At 42.6% G+C, this 20,212-nt stretch overlaps 1 protein-coding gene across 1 annotated transcript; it reads left to right on the top strand.

Moving 5' to 3' along the window:
• The first annotated feature begins 17,292 nt into the window (after positions 1-17,292).
• On the top strand, positions 17,293-18,498 carry LOC115664576 (F-box/kelch-repeat protein At1g23390). The gene has a single exon (XM_030586495.2). It carries the CDS (start codon positions 17,293-17,295, stop codon positions 18,496-18,498), a length of 1,206 nt encoding a protein of 401 aa, XP_030442355.2.
• The last annotated feature ends 1,714 nt before the right edge of the window (positions 18,499-20,212 follow it).

Below are 20,212 nucleotides of genomic sequence, written 5' to 3' on the forward strand. Positions count from 1 at the left end.
GGGAAGAAAAAACAGCTAAGCCCTGTACCGGCCCGCCTGGGGTGGACACCTTGGATCTACGAACTTCTTCTCGCCGAAGGAAGGAATTTCTTTTGGGAGAAAATGACACAGAGAGTTTTTAAATTTTTGTTCAATATTAGTCGGCGACCCAGGGCGGCCGGTGCCCGGGTCGCGCGACCTCAGAGAGCGTTTTATTTCCAGGTTAGCCTCTAATTTTATCCGGCGCCGGCCACCTCACGAAGAAGAAGAGATGTACACACGAGGGGCAAAAGTGGATTTTTAGACGAATTTTAAGGGCAAAAAAGGCAACTAACATATTTTCATTAATTGGGTATCAGCATTCCGAGAATGCTGAAAGCTCAAGAGCTTTCAGCCTTGAGAAGGCCAACATTTGGCCAAAGAGTCCCAAAAATAATTTGTCAAACACTCCATAATTCCCCCAAAGGGCTTTGGAAGCTCAAAGCTCCTTGGCAAAGCCCAACCAAACACCCCCTTTGTCCCCTTCCCCCTCGTTTTGAACTTCTTCCCTGCGAGAAGGAATTTTTTTTGGGAGAAAATGACACAAACAGGTTTTTGAATTTTAATTTAATGTATAATTTAGTCTCTGAAATTTTTATTTATTCAATATGATTCCTGAACTTTAACCCAATATATAATATAGTCCTTGAACTTTAACCTAATGTGTAATTTATGCCAAAATTTAAAAATTATTTATGTCATTATCCCTTTTTTTTGGTCCATTTTGGTCCCTGGGACTTACGCCGTTTCTCAAATGTGGTGTCAAGAACATGTGAACTTTTACAGTCCAGTCCCCCCTCGCTCGGTCTCTCTGGAGTTTAAACTAATCGTCAGCCGAAGCTGTAAAGTGTCTACTATTGCTCGTCAAAAAGCAACGTGTGGAAAAGATCGGCGGCACCATGGGATAATATATTTTCGTGGACCCAAAAAAATGCGGGAAGAATTAATCCAAGATACAATTGAGCAAATTTCTCGATAGCTTTTTCATTTGTACGGTGGCATGATTATTATTTCGACATCCGACTTTGGGACACGATTATTCCGGCATTCAACTTTTTGACGAGGCAGATCGACTTGTTAGCTCCGATTTGTTAAAAACCGGCAATTATCGGGACTTGATTGGAATAGTTTTGTGAAATTAAGGGCTTGGATTGATATGAATTGCAAGTTCGCGGACCATGTTGAAAGGTAGTGCACGTTTTCAAATGACTAGGCCAAATATGAATTTTTTTTTTCTTCCGAGCTTATTCCTCTGTAAACATCTGTTTGGCATGACTCTTTTCCTTATTTTATTTTTTAAATGTTGCACTCAAACACTTCGAATTTCACTTAGATAAAACAAATGAAATCTTTCAAAACATATAAATATGATATGTGAATTATTATATAAGTTGTGATGTTTTAAAATTTGAATGTCATTTTTTTCTCTTAAACTACGGTTTCCCGATCAAAAATAAAAAGCTACGGTTGGCTACATAAAAATTTACTTTGAAGTACAAGGAAAGAGGCACATCTCGCTGTGAATAATGCTTTTACTTAATCTTTTACTTTAACCTTCGGCCAGCATTCAACATGATCTAGGCTTTTGAACAAAAGATTAAAAAAAGAAAATGAAAATAGATTAAGTTGGAAATCAGAAGATTAAGTTGGCGGATCGTACCATTCTTGGTTGCGTTGGCAACATTCCCAATTTTGATGTGGTCAAAGTTCCGGCGATCTTGAAAATGCACCTCCATTAATGCTACAAAAGTGTTGTTTAATCTCATTAATGATCTCAACAAGATCGGCTTGGGCTTGCTCAAACAAATTACGAAGAAGTTCATGCCCCCCTTGTTTGAAAACCATAAAAAAAAAACATATATATACAAATGTATATGTACGATTTTCAAAAGAGGAATAGTAGAACTCCCGATATGCTCCGTTTAAATTCATTGTTGTGCCATTTCTTTCGTGCATTAAGGCATGTAAAGGCGGGTGCCGCGCTCCACAGGTATGTAGTTGAGAAGAGAGAGGTGTGATGGAGAAGATAGAAGAGATGTGTATACATACAATGAAAGGAAAGGAAAGATAATTGTGTTAAGAGGTCATTGGACAATGCTATCTCCATTGGACCATGCTATCTCCATTTCCATATCCCTATTTTTTTAATTAAGTCTTTAAAATGAAATTATCAAATAATTTACTGAAATTATAGCATAATTTGATGCTCCGTGAGTTTTTGTGCTTGTGAAAAATACTTAAATCACATTGGGATTGGGACCATGTGGCGAATTAAGTTTCGTTGGATCGCCTAAGCCAAGCCTTCTTCTAGAGAAAGTTTAGAGAATGGAGCTTAGTGAGAGATTGTTATCGTTTGGATGGATACAAATTAAGAGAGAGCACCCTATTTATACAAAAGATCCTCTCATTACCTCCGTAGATTTCCTTTCGATCTAACGGTAGAGATGACATCTTCCCATCCACCAACTACCGACAATTAATATAGGAATTCTCTAGAACATGGTACATTTACCGTATCGCCCGTACCTGAAAATGTTCCGAAAACTAAAGCTGCACACGATTAGTTGCTCGAGGATTTCTCAAAAGTATGGCTTAGATTGTGATGAAACCTTTAACCCGGTGGCAAAGGTTACTACAGTTCAAGTCTTATTAGCACTTGCGGCAAGCAAGTCATGGAAACTATGGCAAATGGACGCGAAAAATGCATTCTTACATGGAGAACTAGATCGAGATATATACATGGAGCAGCCAAACGGTTTTAAGAGTAAGACTCATCCAGATTATGTTTGCAAGTTAAAGAAAGCTCTTTATGGCTTAAAGTAAGCCCCAAGAGCATGGTATGGGAAGATTGCAGAATTCTTGGTGCAAAGTGGTTACTCAGTATGTAACATCCTCAATTTCAGTCCCTGAGAAATGACTATGGTTTAAATTTTGTGGTTTTCCAATTGGAGCTAATTTTACTCTTGTTCTGGAAAATCAAGATTCAGATCCTATGTACCCCTTTCGTTTTGTTATTTTTGTGGAGACTTTTGTGATCCAAATTTCCAAATACTTCCTTCTTAAAAGTTTCTCCAAACATCTTAAAGTTTTACATACTTTAATTTCAGAATTTTTGGAGTCCATTTACTATATTTTCAAGTCCAATTTCGTGAACATTGCAAAACTGCCCGGTTTTGCCAAATTTGAAAGATTCGTCAATTTCTATATGAAAACATTAGAATTTCGGTTTGATGTCTTATGGAAACAAAATCTATACATTCTGAGCTTTTAAATGAGAGATGTGCGGCCTCAATTAAAGGATTGCATAAGAAGCTTCATGATGATCAAGAACTTGGGGAGCAAGTTTTGACTTGGAAGAGTCTAGAGAGTCAAGAACTTGGGGAGCAAGCTTTGATTCTTAAAACTTGGTGAATAAGTTAGTGATTTGCCTATAAATAGGCTTGGTTCCCCCCTTCGTTTCCACACAACACCTCTTCTTCCTCTCATCTCTCACTCTCACGCCTCTCTCTCATCTCTCACCCTCACGCCAAACACTTCTCTCTCTCTCTCTCGCCAATTGCCGCCGCCGACCGCCGTAGACGTTTTCTTGTGTTATAGGTGAGTGAATTCTCTAACACTTGGATAGGGCGGTGTGTTACGTGGTTAGAGCGCGGCATGTAAGTGGATTCCCTAATCTCAGGATAGAAAGTTGTGATGCGTTGTTGGCTTGAGTTCTCACCCGAGCTTTTGTTGAGACTTGCGTGTTGTTGTTTGTCTCGATGTTGCACGCATCGCTTGTTACCATGCTTGATGTTCTCATCTATGCTTGTTGATTTATAAGAGGATAGGATGCGGTCTTACGAGTTTGGCTCGAGTAGTGACCGTGTCTGTGATGCTCAATGTTTGCATGAGTGCTTATTGTTTTCCTTCATAATCGTAAGCCAAGACACATATGAGTCATGAAACAAGGTGTCGTATGGTTTCGTACTCATGTTGTGGCGTCACGGGACGAGTTCGGCTTGGTGCGGGTTTACATTGAGGTGTGTAGATCCAGGCCAAGTTCGGCTCCAAGCCTGCGCTCGGCATGGCGGACCGAACTACGTGCCCTCGATCGCGACCCGCATGTTAGACGAATGTTCTAGAGATCATGATTACACAAGCACGGCACACCTTTGGGCTTGATTGCATGGACTAATGAAATCAAGATAATAAACCGGTTTGTGTGACCCATGATGTGTGATCACTAAATGAAAGAAGAAGACCGTCATCACATAGCATTGGCGGCGATGCCTCGGTAAACTAGCGTCGGGATGCCCTAGTTGAGTTAGGATGCCTGGGTTGAGCCCAAATGCCTCGGTAAACTAGTGCCGGGATGCCCTAGTTGAGCTAGGATGCCTTGGTTGAGCCCGGATGCCTCAGGTAAGCTAGCCCCAGGATGCCTCGGTTGAGCTGGGATGCCTTGGTTGAGCCAAGATGCCTAACATGAAGCTGGATGCCTCGATTGAGTCGGGATGTCCTGGTTGAGACAGGATGACGATAAATGAATCTTATATGTGTGCCGGTATGTAATAAATGAATTCTATATGTGTGCCGGTATGTGTGTTTATTGATAAGCCGAATTTATGTGACCGGATAAATGTGAGTTTCCATATGAACATAGCAAAGGCAAGGGCAAAGTCAAAGTCTTTGCTATTGATTTGCCATCGACATAAGGCGGGAAAAATATTTGTATGCATTAGTACAATAGCGAGGCATCATCCTGCACGAGTATTAGTGAATTTACTCATTGAGTCTCCTCGACTCATCCCCTATTGTTTTCCTTTTCAGGTTCGTAAGATGGAGGATGACATAGAGGAGCTAGGATTAACCTCGGCCTTCGCTTGTGATATGATTTGTACATGGAACGGCCCGTGAAAAAAGAGCCTATAAAATATGTTTAAGTAAAATGGCAATAATGTGTCTTGCCTGTTATGCTTTCTCTGATTTCCAGCTATTATTATGTTTGGGAATTTGTTTACACGTTTCCGCATGTACTTAATAATTAGATGAAAGAAAGGAGACGGCGACAAGCCTATAATGTCAAATTAATAATCCTGAGGGTAAGATAAGGACGTTACACAATAGCACCGGCAGACTCGAGCTGGTTTGTGAAGACAGAAGATGGCCAGCTTGCAATAGTATTAATCTACGTGGATGATCTAATCATCACCGGAGATAATGAAGAGAAGATATGCCAAATCAGAGCCAACCTCTCAGTGCGGTTTCAAATGAAGGAGCTTGGAGAACTGAAAAATTTCTAGGACTCGAGGTTGAGCGGACTAAGGAAGGACTATTCCTATGTCAGCAGAAGTATGCACGAGATCTTCTAGAAAAATTTGGGATGCTTGATTGCAAGCCTATATCTACTCCAATGGATGGAAATGTAAAGCTATGTGTAGATGAAGGACGAGACTTAGAAGACTCAATCATGTATAGGCAACTGGTAGGTAGTCTTATTTACCTCATCATTGCATGGCCTGACATTGCCTTCACAGTGGGAGTAGCAAGCCAATTCATGGAGAAACCACGAAAGTCTCCCTTGGATGCAGTCAAGCGCATACTAAGGTATGTAAAGGGTACCTTTGACTTTGGGCTCTTGTATAAGAAAGAAGCATTGTGTGAGATAGTAGGCCATTGCGATGCTCATTTTGCTGGAGATCGTGACACACGACGATCAACTACTGGATATATATTTAGCCTCGGATCGACAGTGGTGTCATGGTGCAGTAAAAGACAACCAACTGTGTCATTATCTACAACAGAAGCTGAGTATAGAGCAGTAGTGATGGCAACTCAAGAAATTACGTGGCTGGTAGAATTAATGGAGGATCTTCATCAACCAACAAACTACTCAACACAGCTATATTGTGACAATCTATCAGCCATAAGCTTAACAAAGAATCCAGTGTTTCATGCAAGGACCAAGCATATAGAAGTGCATTATCATTTCCTGTGGGAAAAAGTATTACGGGGTGAGATAAATATGAAGTATGCCAAGACAAATGATCAAGTTGTAGACATTTTTACTAAAGGAGTTGGAGCTTCAAAGTTCGAAGAGTTTCGAAGGCAACTTGGAATGATCACAAGGTCAACATTAAGAGAGAGCAGTAGGTGAGGAGGAGTATTGATGATCACCACCTCTCTCTCGCTCTTTGGAGTTCTCCGGATATTTCTCTCTTGGCTTAGATAATTTTAGAATAATTTAGTCCTTTCATGATCCAAGTAAATTGTAATGTAATCATTAGTGTCAGAGATATTTGCATTGGAATTGTCCGGAGAGATAGGGAAGTCGGTTAGTTCACCGACTTTACCCTATAAATAGGAGCTAGTGCTCCATGTGTGTAGTGTGATAATGTGTGTGCAGAGTGTGCTATGAGTGACGTGTGTGTGTGCCGTGAGTACAGTGAGTGGGTGAGTGACGTGTGAGAAGTGTCATTGAGTGTATCAAGTGTCTCTTTCTTGTAATAACAAGAGTGTTAAAGTGAATTAGTTTCCACTTATTTTTCTCAACAGAAACGATGCTGACCCTTCTGAAGGAACTAAGGATGATATGTCCATCTGTCGTGTTCAGGACTAGTAAATAAGCAAGCATAAATGATCGAGCAAGACTTACATAGTTGGCACCGATCGTCCTTCTCACCCTTTTAATGTATCGAAGAAAGAACTACATGTCCTGGAGATTCGCCGAGCATTTAAACTTAAATATCTAGACTCCGTGGAGGATATGCGAGGCTTGATGTGTGATTCACACGACTCCTGGTTCAACTAAAACTTCTTGCCCTCACCAACTCACATTCATTGACTTCCATCCTCATCAACATTGAAACAATTATTTATTATACATCCGAAAAGGACGAGCCAAGAAGATAACTCTCTCTCTCTCTTTTCTGATCCATTTCTCATCCACTTCGGTTCATTGATGTGGTGGTTAGCCTCCAGGATTGGCATCCCCCAACTTTCGAATGGATAATGCTGATATATGGATCTCACTTATCGATATATCTAGGGCTCTCCACGGTATAAAAAGCAAACCCAGTAAAGATTTCGACCTCAGAAATTTTTGCTAAAAGACCTCATCATGTTAGAGTAATCAAATATTAAATCAAGTCTTCATCTAACAACTTCAATTTTTAGAACAGTTGACAGTGATCCCTTCAAAATCTCATATGATATCATGTTAAAGTAATTAAATATTAAATCACGCCTTCATCTAACAGTTTAATCTTTTAAAACAGTTGGCCCATGTTTGTGTTACATTAATATATGGGCGACAGGGGGTTGAGAACTAGCAAAATAGTATGAGCAATAAAACGAGTCAAAGTAAAATAATGATACAAAACTAACAAAAACATAAAACGATAGGGAAGTCAAGCTCATTTGAAATAGGTTATAATTGGTTTCCAAGTAGGTGGGTGGGTGCAATAACCAGAATTTGGAACTTACCCGCACACGATTGGTTCCAAATTTTGGAGCCATGAGACTTGTTTCCACTGGAACAGGGAATCAAATCTGTTTTTATGGTCGGTTCTTGGAAGAACCGAACCTATTGCACGGCCCTACATTTTATCGATTTAATTTTATTCTTTCAGCATTGACATTAGCATAATTTAGTGTATTAATTTAACTGTGATCTTAAACTTAAACAGCTCATTGGCACAAATTATGCATAAGCGTGACAAGTCAACCAAATTATAAGAAACCAATGAAATGTTGTTTGGCCAAAAGAAACCAATAGTAGACTTCTCCCAATGTAAAATTAAATTTCGTCAGGCCCAAAAAAACTTGCTAAACATGCAATTAAAAGGATTTTACGGTTTTCGATATATCATTTATCGCGAATTAAATCCTTAAAAATGGTATTTATTTCGCAGAAAACATTTTCCTCATTTTCCGACGTTTTGATCACTTAGGAAAATGAGTTAACGAAAACCCACGCTTAAATTCAGGTAAATGAATTCCGATTTTTTCCAAAATATGACTAAATATCGGCGCTTTGACCGATAACTCTGTGCTTAGGCATGAAAATCCTAACACTCGTTCCTTATTCCCCTGCGCTCGGGCAACGCCAATGCCCGGGTCCATCGAGGCGGGGCCCGATGCCACGGAACTTGGGCCTGGGTCCACAAAGGCTGTGTTCGAGTCTCCAGTGCTCCAACTCGTGTCCCTAGTGCCCGTGCATAGATCCCCCGGCCCGAGCACAAGTCTATTGAGGTCGAGGCCCAAGACCTTAATGCCCATGCCCAGGTCCATCGAGGCTGGGCTCGGGAACCCTAGTGCCCATGCTTGGATCCCTTGCACTCAAGCCCCTGTCCATCTACGTCGTTGCGTGGGACCCTGGTGCTCGTGATCTTGCACGGGGCATGGGCACTAGCGGGCATCGAGGACTCGAGCATAGGCACCGGTGTCCCAAGCCTAGCCTTGGTGGACCTTGGTCATCAGGGACCTAAGCATGGGCACTAGCGTCTAAAGCCCGAGCACTAGGTCCCCAACCTGGGTTTTGTGGACCCATGCCCAGGCCCGAGCACGAGGTCCCACATTCAACTTTTGCATACCAGTACTCGGGTGCTAGGGATCTAGGCTAGCACTAGCACGGGGACCTCAGGGTTGACCTCTGTGGACTTGGGACCGGTGCCTGTGCTTTTGCTCAAGACCCAAGTGCCCTGCGCCCAAGTTCGGGGTCCATTGAGGCTGGACCAAGGATCCTGGTTCACGTGCCTGGTTCCCCAATTGCCCATATGTAAGTTAGTAGTGTTCGAATAATGTATGTGTGCTTAGGAAAATCAAATTAGATTTTTCTTTCCAAATGACCGAAAATGTTTTCTAATTCTTTTTAAAATTTCAGCTAAACATCGGAAAATAATGTCACTTTCCTGAAAAATAACTTTCTGGAAAATATTTCCAGAAATCTAATATTTTTCATAAAACAAACGGAGCCTAAGGTCGTGTTCGTTTGCGGAAAAATATTTTTCGGAAAATATTTTCAAGCTTTTTCAAGTGTTGGGGCGGAAAATATTTTCCGTGGGAAAACATTTTCCTTCCCCATCCCCAAATCCTTCATTGTTTTGAGAAAAATGATTTCCACTTTTCACAAAGAGAAATCATTTTCCCCAAATTGGAGGCAAAATTGCCCATGGGAGGAAAATATTTTCCGTGGGAGAGAAGTTGATTGCTTGGTCACCACTGTTGGCGCTGGCCGCGCCGCGCCCATATCGCGCCGCCACTTCGATCGCGGCCGTCATTGCCGGTGAAAATATTTTCCGAAACTTTTTCATATTGGTCGCCGAACAGGAAAATTATGTTCCGGAAAATATTTTCGGGAAAATGACTTCCGGGAAAATATTTTCCAAAAGGAGAATATTTTCCGCCAAACGAACAACGGAGCCTAAGTCTCGGAGTTACTTGGTTACTATTGTATCGGCGCCAATCGTTTTCCCTTTGTTGGTTTTTGGCTAATGGTCGCGCTTGATTGGCATTCATGTAATCGTGCACATGTCCAAATCGGGCTACCAACAGCGTTCAGATGGGGATGCGTCCAAGACTAGGGATGAGCATGGTTTGGAAAATAGTTTCCAAAAGGAGATTTTCCTAAAACCGAGTAAATCGCCCATCGTCCCTTGGTTTTTGGAATGAGTCTTGAAAAATTAGAACTGGGAACCACCAGTTGGTTTCATAGATCCACCCGGGAACCGAACCAAACTGGTCCCACCAAGTTTCACACGTCGGCATTGTAGTATGCAACAAAAAATTTACATAAAAACACAACTTCACTTGCAGTTCAAGTTAAAGGCATTGATCTTCAAGTTAGGAGCTTCCTAACAAGCCAGAGCCAAGGACTAGAAAGTGGAAACCTTCACCTATTGTTCAAACTTTCCAAATATGACCGCATAAAGACATTCGTGCCAAGAACTTCCTAACAAGTCGGAGCCAAAGACATTACAATAGCTACATTTAGGAGTGTCTTAACTTTCCACTCTTTTGTCATATGAAGAAGTTATATAGCACTGCATTGTTACGAATGGGCAAAAGCAAACAGTGAACTTCAACAAAATGAGTGGATAATATCTAGAGGTGAGCACGGATCCAAAGTGGAACCAAGAACCGGAGAACTGGACCGATGCGTCCGATTCGGTTCTTGGTTCTAGGGAGGGAGGTTCCAATTCCTAGTTCTATTTTTTTAGGAACCATCGGTTCCGGTTTGGTTCCCGGTTCCTATAGGAACCATAACCGGAACCGGACCAGGAATCAGGAATCGAAACCGGGGATAGGAACTGAGAACTGGGAATGGAACCGGGAACCCTAAATCTAAAACCCCTAATTTTTTGTACTACTCCTCACTTCTCACTTCTTTGCTCTCAAATTCTCATCTCCGTCCACATACTTATTGCTTTGCTTAACTTGTTATGTAAAACATTTCCTAAGGTTTGTTTAGACCTTTGATTTATTGTGATTTTGGGGTACCCACCATTCGCATGCTTATTCTTTTGCTTAATTTGTTATGTTTGGGTATTCATTGTCATGTATCTATGCCAAGTTTTTGTTCTTTAATGAGGTCGATTGTTTTTGTCATTCACTCTTTCAAGCAATATTTTAAGCTTGATGGTTGCATAGTTAAAACCATGGTGATAATGGATGCTGGGAGGAGAAAAGAAAAAGTTGTAGTTGTAGTTGCAAATAGTCGATACGCGACACTTCAATTTTAAATTTAAAACAATTATTAAGTTATCAACTATGACTGCTATTTGTTTTGATTTTAGGTGGTCAGAATTTAAAATAAATTTTCATAGATGTTTGAAGACCAAAAGCTTATCTTTCTTTCCTTTTTCCTGCTTTCCATCTTTTTTGTGGTCATGGATATGGATATTGTCTTAATCGATATGCTAATCCCTCGTGAATTCTATTGCGCTTCAATTCACGCAATGACTTCTCATTTTAATTGTATTTACTTGAACCATAATGTTAGGAAAACTAGTCTTTTGTACTCTCTTTGGTGAATGATAAACTTGTTCGGTATTGTTGCATTCATTTTTGTTTTGTTTAACTAAAAATGAAACCAAAAAATAAAAAAAAGAACCTGTTGGACCTTGGAACCGATCCTAAAACCTGTGACAGGGTAGGTTCTAGGTTCCAGGTTCCGACGGGTAGGTTCCAAGTTCCAAAAAATAAGGAATCTGTATCCGATGGTAGATTCCAAATTCCAGGTGGAACTTGTAAGGAATCTAGAACCACTCACCTCTAATAATATCATTGCTTGTTGTTCATAAGCACTTTGTCACAAGCTCATATTATATTATATTAACAGTCCGATCCAGGTGGACGAGTGGACAGTTCCACACCTGGAATCGAAAACTGAACTAGTACCCACCGGTTCCATTAAATTGAAACTGGGAACCGGACCGGACCCTTAGGAACCACTGGTTCTAAGCCGGTCCGATCCGGTTCCGGACAATTCTTGGTTCCTTTGCACACTCCTATCCAAGAGCGTGTGATGCATCCAGGCTAGTGGGTCACGCAAAGGTCAGGGAAGATAATGCGGCGCAGAATTTGTCACTTTTTTTTTTTTAGTTAATCAAAATGAAAATGAACATTCATCAAAAAGAATACAAAAGACAAATTATAGAAAAGTCACATTTTTTCTTAAAAGAAAGGGGATAGCACGATAAATAGTAATTGTTGGGATGCAATACATATGACTTTAAATTCCAAGGTAAGATGCCACATTTTTCTCAATACATATCACCTCTCTCCCCATACATGCTGCAAAAGCACAAAAGCAGAAGACCAAAAGCTTCTTCGTTATCCACTCCGGCATTATCAAGTGAAATTATCAAGCATCATCAAAGCAAAGCCAAATTGAAACCACAACATCAATTAGCTGTGTAAGGGAATGCATCATCAGCAAACATAAATCTCAATCCAGTAAAAATAACTAGTCGATGCCAATTCAACAAACACGCATCCATAAGCCGAACATTACCAAACGAATATGAGTCGATTCCCGCAAACCCAAACAAAATTTCTATAAAGCATTGATCAGCACGCTATGTGCGAATTACACCAAACAAAGGTAACAAATTGACAAAGGTAAGTCGACAAATATATTGAAGAACAATTTCACTAAGCACGCATCAAACCACCGATGTCAAAATGCGTAAAACACTCCTCGAATATACATATAAATACAAGTAAGGCATAGGCATATCAACGAACAAATGCTAGACGTTTCAATAATGAAGGCCAAATGCAAATGTATAGCTCGGAAACTCATCACCGTGATCATCACAAAGCATCGTAGCGTATTCAAACAATTAACACACCTTCGATCACGATGATTTTATACCCACAAAGGGCTATAGTTCTCACCTTTTCTCTTTTTTTTTCTTTTTTTTCTTTTTAACGAATAACAACAGAAATGGAGCATGTGTTTTTACCGGCGGCGTGAAGATCTAGAAGCCTCCGTCGATCGGATACAGATCGATGAAGTACTCCCGAGGATCCTCGCAAGCAGCATGGCCAAGTGACGACCGAACTCACTCGAATCACTCGACACTGGCAGGAAGTGGAAGCAAGAGCGACCGAGCGAGGACGCCGAGGAGCAAGGCGAAAGCGGGAGCGAGGCGGAAGTGGAAGCAGGAGGGACAAGATGGAGGGACAAGGTGAATTAGGGTTTCTAAATACCAAATGTGTAGTTTATGTTTTAATTTTTAGGATATGGTTCCGGTCCGTTCTTGAGCCCTGCCGGTTCTTAGGAACTGAACCTGAACCGGAACAACCTGTTCCTAAAAATGGGGAACCGAGAACCGGACCCTTCGTCCATGGAACCCGGAACCGAACGGAACCCACCGGTCCAAGCTTCTCCTGGCTTCTCTCACCTCAACCGCGCTCACCCCTAATTTGTCCTCAGCGGCTGTTATCACGGCCAGAGCAGCTAACAACGCCGTGTTGAATCACTTTGTCTTCGTCTTTGTTTATTTAGAATCCCTTTGTCTTTGTGTGTGTGCGCGCGCATAATATATATATATATATATAGAGAGAGAGAGAGAGAGAGAGAGAGAGAGAGAGAGAGAGAGAGAGAGAGAGAGAGAGAGAGAGAGAGAGAGAGAGAGAGAGAGAGAGAGAGAAATTAGCGTCCGTCTCAGTTCCACCGTTTCAAAGTTTCCAACCAAATTCCTTCACTAAAGTCGTGACTTTTGGGCACAACGAGAAGATGTCGGCGAAATTAAGCCATTTTCTTTAAAGCATGTTGCTTGGGTTTGGAATGGAACCTAACATGGAGAAGACCACCGGTGGAAGAAGCCCTATTTTTCTAAAAATAGCAGCATCGATCATTTTCAATTGCTATTCCCATTATTCTGCTTAATTTTTGCATGAATTCCTAATAAATTGTCCATTTGCTGTCAAAAAAATTCTTGCTATCCACCCGCATAACATGGAGACTCAACTTGATGTTTTAAAACCCTCGCGATCCGCTCGATGATAGCTCGATGAATTTCGAAAACTAAGCTTAAGACGTAATAGCAAGTCCACGGTTTGTTTCAAGGGAGAAGTCCCAAGAAGCGTTCGCTTCCGACGACCATTACCAAAGGGCCTGGGACGACAGCCCAACTCTCTCGCTCACTCCTCTCTTTAGTGTTTTTTTTTTTTTTTTTGCAAACCGAGGATCCGCCACCATTCCCTGGGACGAGCTCAAGATCGTAATCGGGGCGCCTATATACCGGGCAGAGATCGTCTCAAGAATCCACCGCCTGTGGCCCTCCACTTAAATTACGGAACCGAGCGGGGATTCGAACTCAGAACCTCTCTGAGGGAAGGAAAGCGCCCACCAACTCGGCCATGCGCAGGTGTTTTTGTATCTCTTATTTCTGATATTTTTAGTCCATATATGTTTTGGGTCTAATTGGTGATGATGTCGGTTGCCACGTCCACTTTTTGATACATAAGTTTAATCTTAATGATGAATGAGATAAGAAAAGGCCCAAGTTCAAGAATTCAATAAGTCCCGAAAAAATGCATAAAAATCCGATTGAATCATTCGGTAATAGCTCGGGAACCAATGATGATTTCATCCCGAAATAAAAGTGCATATACAGACGAGAAAATTATCCAAAAAGTCCTAAATCTATTATACGGCGGCCAATTCAATCCTAAATATTTTTAAAAGTTGCCAATTCAGTCATAAACCTTTTAAAAAATTACCAATTCAATCATAAACCTATTGACTATTTGTCAATTTAGTCCTAAATATTTTAACAAATTGCTAATTTAATCCTTCAAGCTAATTTTGGTGGGAAATCGCTAACGTGGCAGTCTAGTCGACGCCGACCGTCCTACGTGGCGTTGACGTGGATAATTTTCTATTTTAAAAAAAAATGAATTTTTTTATTGATTTTTATTGATTATTTTATTTTTATTCTTTTCTTTTCTTTTTTCCTTTCTTCTTCTTCGTTGAGCTCGCCGGCTAAGGGCCGGCGAAGGTGGCTAGCCATTAGGCAAGGGCCAGCAAACCCTGCCGGCCCCAGGGCAAGGGCCGCGAAGCCCTCGCCGGCCGTGGGCAAGGGAGTCGCGACGGCCGGCGAGGGTTCTCGATGCCCTCATTGGCCGCAGCGAGGGCTGCGACGCCTTCGCCAGATCTGGCGAGGTGAGGGCGTCATGACCCTCACCCAGGCCGTCGCCGGCCACAGCAAGGGCAGGCGACGGCTCGCGACGCCCTTGCGGGCCACAGCGAGGACTCTCGAGCCCTCGCCAAATCCGACGAGGGCTGCGACACCCTCTCTGTGGCCCACGAGGGCCTGGGCGAGGGCTTCGCGGCCCTCGCCTAGTGGTCGGCCACCTTTGCCAGCCCTCGGCCAACGACTCGCTAGCTTAACAAAGAAAAAAGGGAAAAACAAAAAGAGAAAAGAATAAAAATAAAATAATCAATAAAAAATTTGAATTTTTTTTTGAAAAAATAGAAAATTATCCACGTCAGTGCCACGTAGGACGGCCGGCATCGACTGGACCGCCACGTCGGCGATTTCCGGCCAAAATTAGCCGGAATGACTAAATTAGCAATTCGTTAAAAGGTTTAGGACTAAATTGATAAATAGTCAATAGGTTTATGACTAAATTGACACGATTGAAAGATTTATGACTGAATTGGCAACTTTTTAAAATATTTAAGACTGAATTGGCTGTCATACAATAGGTATAAGACTTTTTGGATAATTTTCTCATATATAGACCGTGTTGGATACATGGCATACGCGACTTTGAATTATAAAAAAAGGTTGTTTAAAACGACAAGACACCCACCACAAATTATGTCTAAATCGAATGCACCATGTAATAACTCAAAAAATAGAGAAGGAGAGAACCTAGCTCTTTCCAAAAGTCAATCGAATGTACCATGTAATAAACAAACAAGCACAACCACCTGGCGTTCCTCCATATGTTTCTTGGCCATTCTGGCTTTCTTTTTTCTCCCCCATTTTTTTGGCTGGAATTGGAATATACAGCCTTTCTCCAAAGTCTTACCAATAATTGATCTATTTTTCCCCTAAAATAGTGTCAGTTCCGATGGATAAGTTTGGGCTTCTTTACATGATAACGACGACTTTGATGCCTAAACATCATCATTGAGACGCATAAACACGACCTTGAACGTGTGCTCGGAGGACTCGTATGCTACGTATGGAGCTATGATTGTACGTACGTATAGTCTTTCAATACTAATCCCACATGCATTGAAGAATTCTCTTATTTTTCTCACTTTGAAGAGCCTCTTCAGGAGATTTATTAGCATTGACTATTGGAATAATTGCATTCTGCAAGTTGTAGCTAGAATCTCATTTCCATGTTCTTCGGAGTGAACAACTGGGGGTAAAAACCCCGATATAATAAATCCTCAACGTGAAAATTAAACAAAGCTAAATCAATTTCCCGAGAAAAAAAAAGCAACACAAAGTAGCATAGCCTTCATACTGCCCTCGTTTTTGTGCCATGAGTTTTTTATTGATGACTTAAGTGCCATAATTTTTGAAAAACTTTTGCTCGAGTGATGTCGGCGTGACATACAAAGCTATTGAACTTGTGGTAAAAAAAAATTTAAATAACTTTTAAAAATCACTATACAAAAGTTATGTCCCTATTGGCATACGTTCCCCTCAATTTCCCTTCTTTTCACAAGAGCAGGGTTGGTAGAGTATGTGTATTAAATTTAGTGATGCGAAACTAGGATTTAGGCTAAGAGGGCAAACGTCATGGTCGAAGAAAGTTGTTATCAACTTTTACAGAGTCGGAATATTTCTTAGCACGAGAATTTAAATCATTTAAATAAATTTATATGACATAAGATAACAGTAATCATTTTTAAGTTAAAAAAAAATTCTAATATGGAACATTTTAAATTTTCGCGCCAATTTGATAAATCATTTCGACGGTAGAAATATGATTCTTCTCGATCAATATTACTTAAAATTGTTTTCCTTATAGCATATTAGTTTTTATTTTTTGAGTAGTGGCCAATTATTGCATGAGAAATTGATTTCAATATTTAAACGTCAGGAAAATCAAATAAATGATCCCTGAATTTTGCCTCAATGTACAATGTAATTCTTGACCTTAGCTTTTAACTTATTTAATGTTGTCCATGGACTTTTGGTACATGTTCAATTTAGTCCCTGAATTATATGAGAATGTTCATAAGCTGATGGACCACATTGTTTATTGAGTTAAAGTTCAGGGATTACATTGAATAAATTAAAAATTTATGAACTACATTACGTATTGGGTTAAAATTCAAGGACCATTTATTTCTTTTATCCCTTAAACGTCCTGGGAACCACGTTCGGGAGGAGACCACAGATACAATGTCGTTAGGTTCGTAGCCATTGGATTTTATAAAAAAGATTAATTCGGGCGGGCTTGGTCAAGCAACTGTACAAAATTTAAAATTGAATATGGGCAAGTGGGGGCAAAAGAGGAAATTCCGTTTTTTTCTGGGCAGGTCAAATCTGACCCTTATGAGATTATAATTTCCTATTTCGTGAATAAATACATAAAAATCATCAAAACGTGATGATGATAATTCCCATTCTTATCGGCATTGAAATAAATAAAAAATTCAAAGAAATCATCGCCGGCTTTATCCAGGAGAGAAAGATAGTGACATAGCATCCGACCGGTCCGACCCGACCCGGACCCGACCCGTCCCGGTCCTATTTAAGCCCCGCTCTCCCAAGTAGCCTCTTCGTCTTCCTCAAAAAACGGAAGAGAGGAGAAATGGCGGCAGTGATGACGCAGAAGCGCACGAACCTCGACGACGACGAGGAAGAGGGAGGAGCGGGAGCAGCTCCGGCCTCGTCACGTTCGCCCCTCCACGGCGACATCCTCGAGCTCACGCTCTCCCACGTGCCCCTCGTCGACCTCGTCCCCGCCGCCCGCGTGTCCACGTCCTGGAGCCTCGCCGTCTCCTCCTCCCTCCGCCACCTCCGCAAGCCCAAGCCCTGGCTCCTGGTCCACTCCCAGAGCACGCGGCCGCCGCACGCCGTCTCCGCGCGCGCCTACGACCCCCGCTCGGGCGTCTGGATGGACCTGGTGGCGGGGCATGAGCGGCGCGCGCCGGCGGCGAGCCTGGCGTCGGCCCTCCGGTCGTCGCACTCGACGCTGCTCTATGGGGTCTCCCCGGCGACGCTCTCCTTCTCGTCCGACCCGCTCCACCTGGCGTGGCGCCACGCGAGCCCCCCCTCCGCGTGGCGGGTCGACCCGGTCGTGGCCCTCGTTGGCAGCCGCCTCGTCGTCGCGGGCGGCGCCTGCGACTTCGAGGACGACCCCCTCTCCGTCGAGGTCTACGACACGCGGGCCCACACGTGGAGCGTGTGCGCATCCATGCCCGTCCCGCTCAAGGACTCCTCCGCATCGGCGTGGCTCTCCGTCGCCGCCGACTGCCGGAGGATGTACGTCATGGAGAAGCTGACTGGCGTGACGCACGCATTCGATCCGGAGGTAGGGGCGTGGCTCGGGCCGTACGACCTGCGCCCGGACCACGACGTTTTCTACTCCGTGATCGGCTTTGCGGGCGACCGCCTTGTCGTGGCGGGGCTCCTGGGCAATTCAGAGGACGTGAAGGGCGTGAAACTGTGGGGATCGATGGCCGTCGGGGCGGACGAGCTCGAAGAGATCTGTGAGATGCCGGAGGAGCTGGTGAAGGAATTGAAGGACGATAATTACTGCGTCTCCTCCATCGGCATGTGTTCCAGGGGTGACTTTGTGTATGTGTACAGCAATTCGAAGCCTGAGATCGTGTTTTGGTGCGAAAGGGAAGATGAATCTGGCGTCTGGAGGTGGGGGACCGTGCGTGACGCGGCGGCGAGAGGCCGGAGGCAGGGTCAGAGGGTGGCGTACACCTGCTCCGAAGTTGGGGTCAGGGAGCTGCGGGAGGCGGCGGCGGCCGGGAACGGGAGGTTCACGGTGGTGGATGGGCGGTGATCGGCGACGGTTGAAGTGGGAACTCCGGGGAAAGCCTGTTTGGTTTTGCTTAAAATCATGCACAAAATACGATTGTACGAAAATTTTCTGTCTTTTCTCATCTTCTTTCGCAAACAGTTAATACGAGATGCTCTAAAATTCCATTTTTTTTTATCCTTTTGCCTTCTGTAAAGGATGATTTTGGTTTGTCAACAATATTCTCACAAATTATCCGGCGACGAAATTGATCCGACGTCATGGTCAACCGTGGTCGGTATCCATTAAAATTAGGTTATTACGTTTGGACATCGCGAGATTGCTTGCACAAATAGAATGTCGCATGAGATTACATGGAACAAGTCCATTAATCAAACTATAACGAAGTCAACTGGGGATCGATTTCCCATCACCTTCCATCTTACTTACTGTGGCGGAATTTTTCCACGCGTAGGAACGATTTGTTCGTGGCTGAATTCGGTGGGGGTTGGTGAAGATACAAACAACAGCACTCACCGCTCCTTAAGGAAGAAAGTGTCCCATCAATTCCAAATCTATTAAACTTTATAATGTTATCAATTTAGTCGAAAAATTTTACGGAAAATTCCAATCTAGTTCTTCCGGTCAATTTTCGCTTGTGCCGCCGGCGATGACTAGACCGCCACGTCAGCAATTCCAGACGAAAACTGATCGGAATGACTAAAATTGAAATTTTCCTAAAAAAATTAGGGCTAAATTGACAAAATTAAAAATTTTATGACTGAATCGGCATCTGCACAATAAGTTTAGGAGCGATTGGATAATTTTCCCGATGGAGGCTCGAACGAAACAACAGGACAGAGAAAGGGGAAAACATGGCGGGCATGCAATTATCTATGTCTTGGTGCCCTCTTCGAGAAAGTGTAGGGTCTACGCACGTTGGTTGGGACTCGAATATGAAATCGGTCATCAGAAGAGATAACCATTGAGCTAATGGCTACAACTTTTGACTAAACTCCTTCAGCCATTTGAACTTATGATAGACAAAAGGTTCAAGACGTACGGTTGAGCTTTCGTTTTCGACTCGGAGCGAAACTAAGTTTTCAAGATGTAAATCCACCGTAAAGTTAGTTGGCTCACCTCGAAATCGCTTTTACGAGTTTGGATCCTTCTTTCGTTCTGATCACGGCCCTCCAGCGAATCAAGCTGTGTTCTTCTCAGCTTCGTCTGAGAAGAACTGCTCAACAGTACCGGTGATCCCAAGACCGATCCTCATCCGTTATGCGAGAGGGAGTTGCTTTCGTGGGCCGACCATCTTCACATATCTGTTGACATTTGGTCCACCTCCAATTCGCCATGTAGTTTGCTCTGAAAGCAACTAGCTCCTTGCGGTAATGCTTCTCCAACCCCACAAGAAGGTATCCTTAACTCCGACCCTCTTTTCGAGTGAATCCCCTCGCCTTCCGAGTTAGATTCCGGTCGAAAGCTCGTGATCGGTTTGTTGATGGCTTTGCATATAGAGATGAACATCTTAAAGACCGATGTTGTGAATCGGGGAATTGCTTGCACTGCTGATTCGATTAAGACCTTACCTGCCTTCGAAAGACTTCCTTACTCGAGTGATCCTAGTGGGTGGAACTGCAAAGTGTCTCCCTAACTTTGGCAGAACGGGCACTCTGAATGCCTGTGCTGATAACATATCATCTTAAAATCTTTTAGAATAATTTCCTCGATTTGAATTTAAAATTCTTTTCTCAAT

Source organism: Syzygium oleosum, unplaced genomic scaffold (assembly GCF_021117445.2).
Source record: "Syzygium oleosum isolate NSW1041296 unplaced genomic scaffold, Sole_v2.1 Sole_v2.01, whole genome shotgun sequence".
Taxonomy (NCBI): domain Eukaryota; kingdom Viridiplantae; phylum Streptophyta; class Magnoliopsida; order Myrtales; family Myrtaceae; genus Syzygium; species Syzygium oleosum.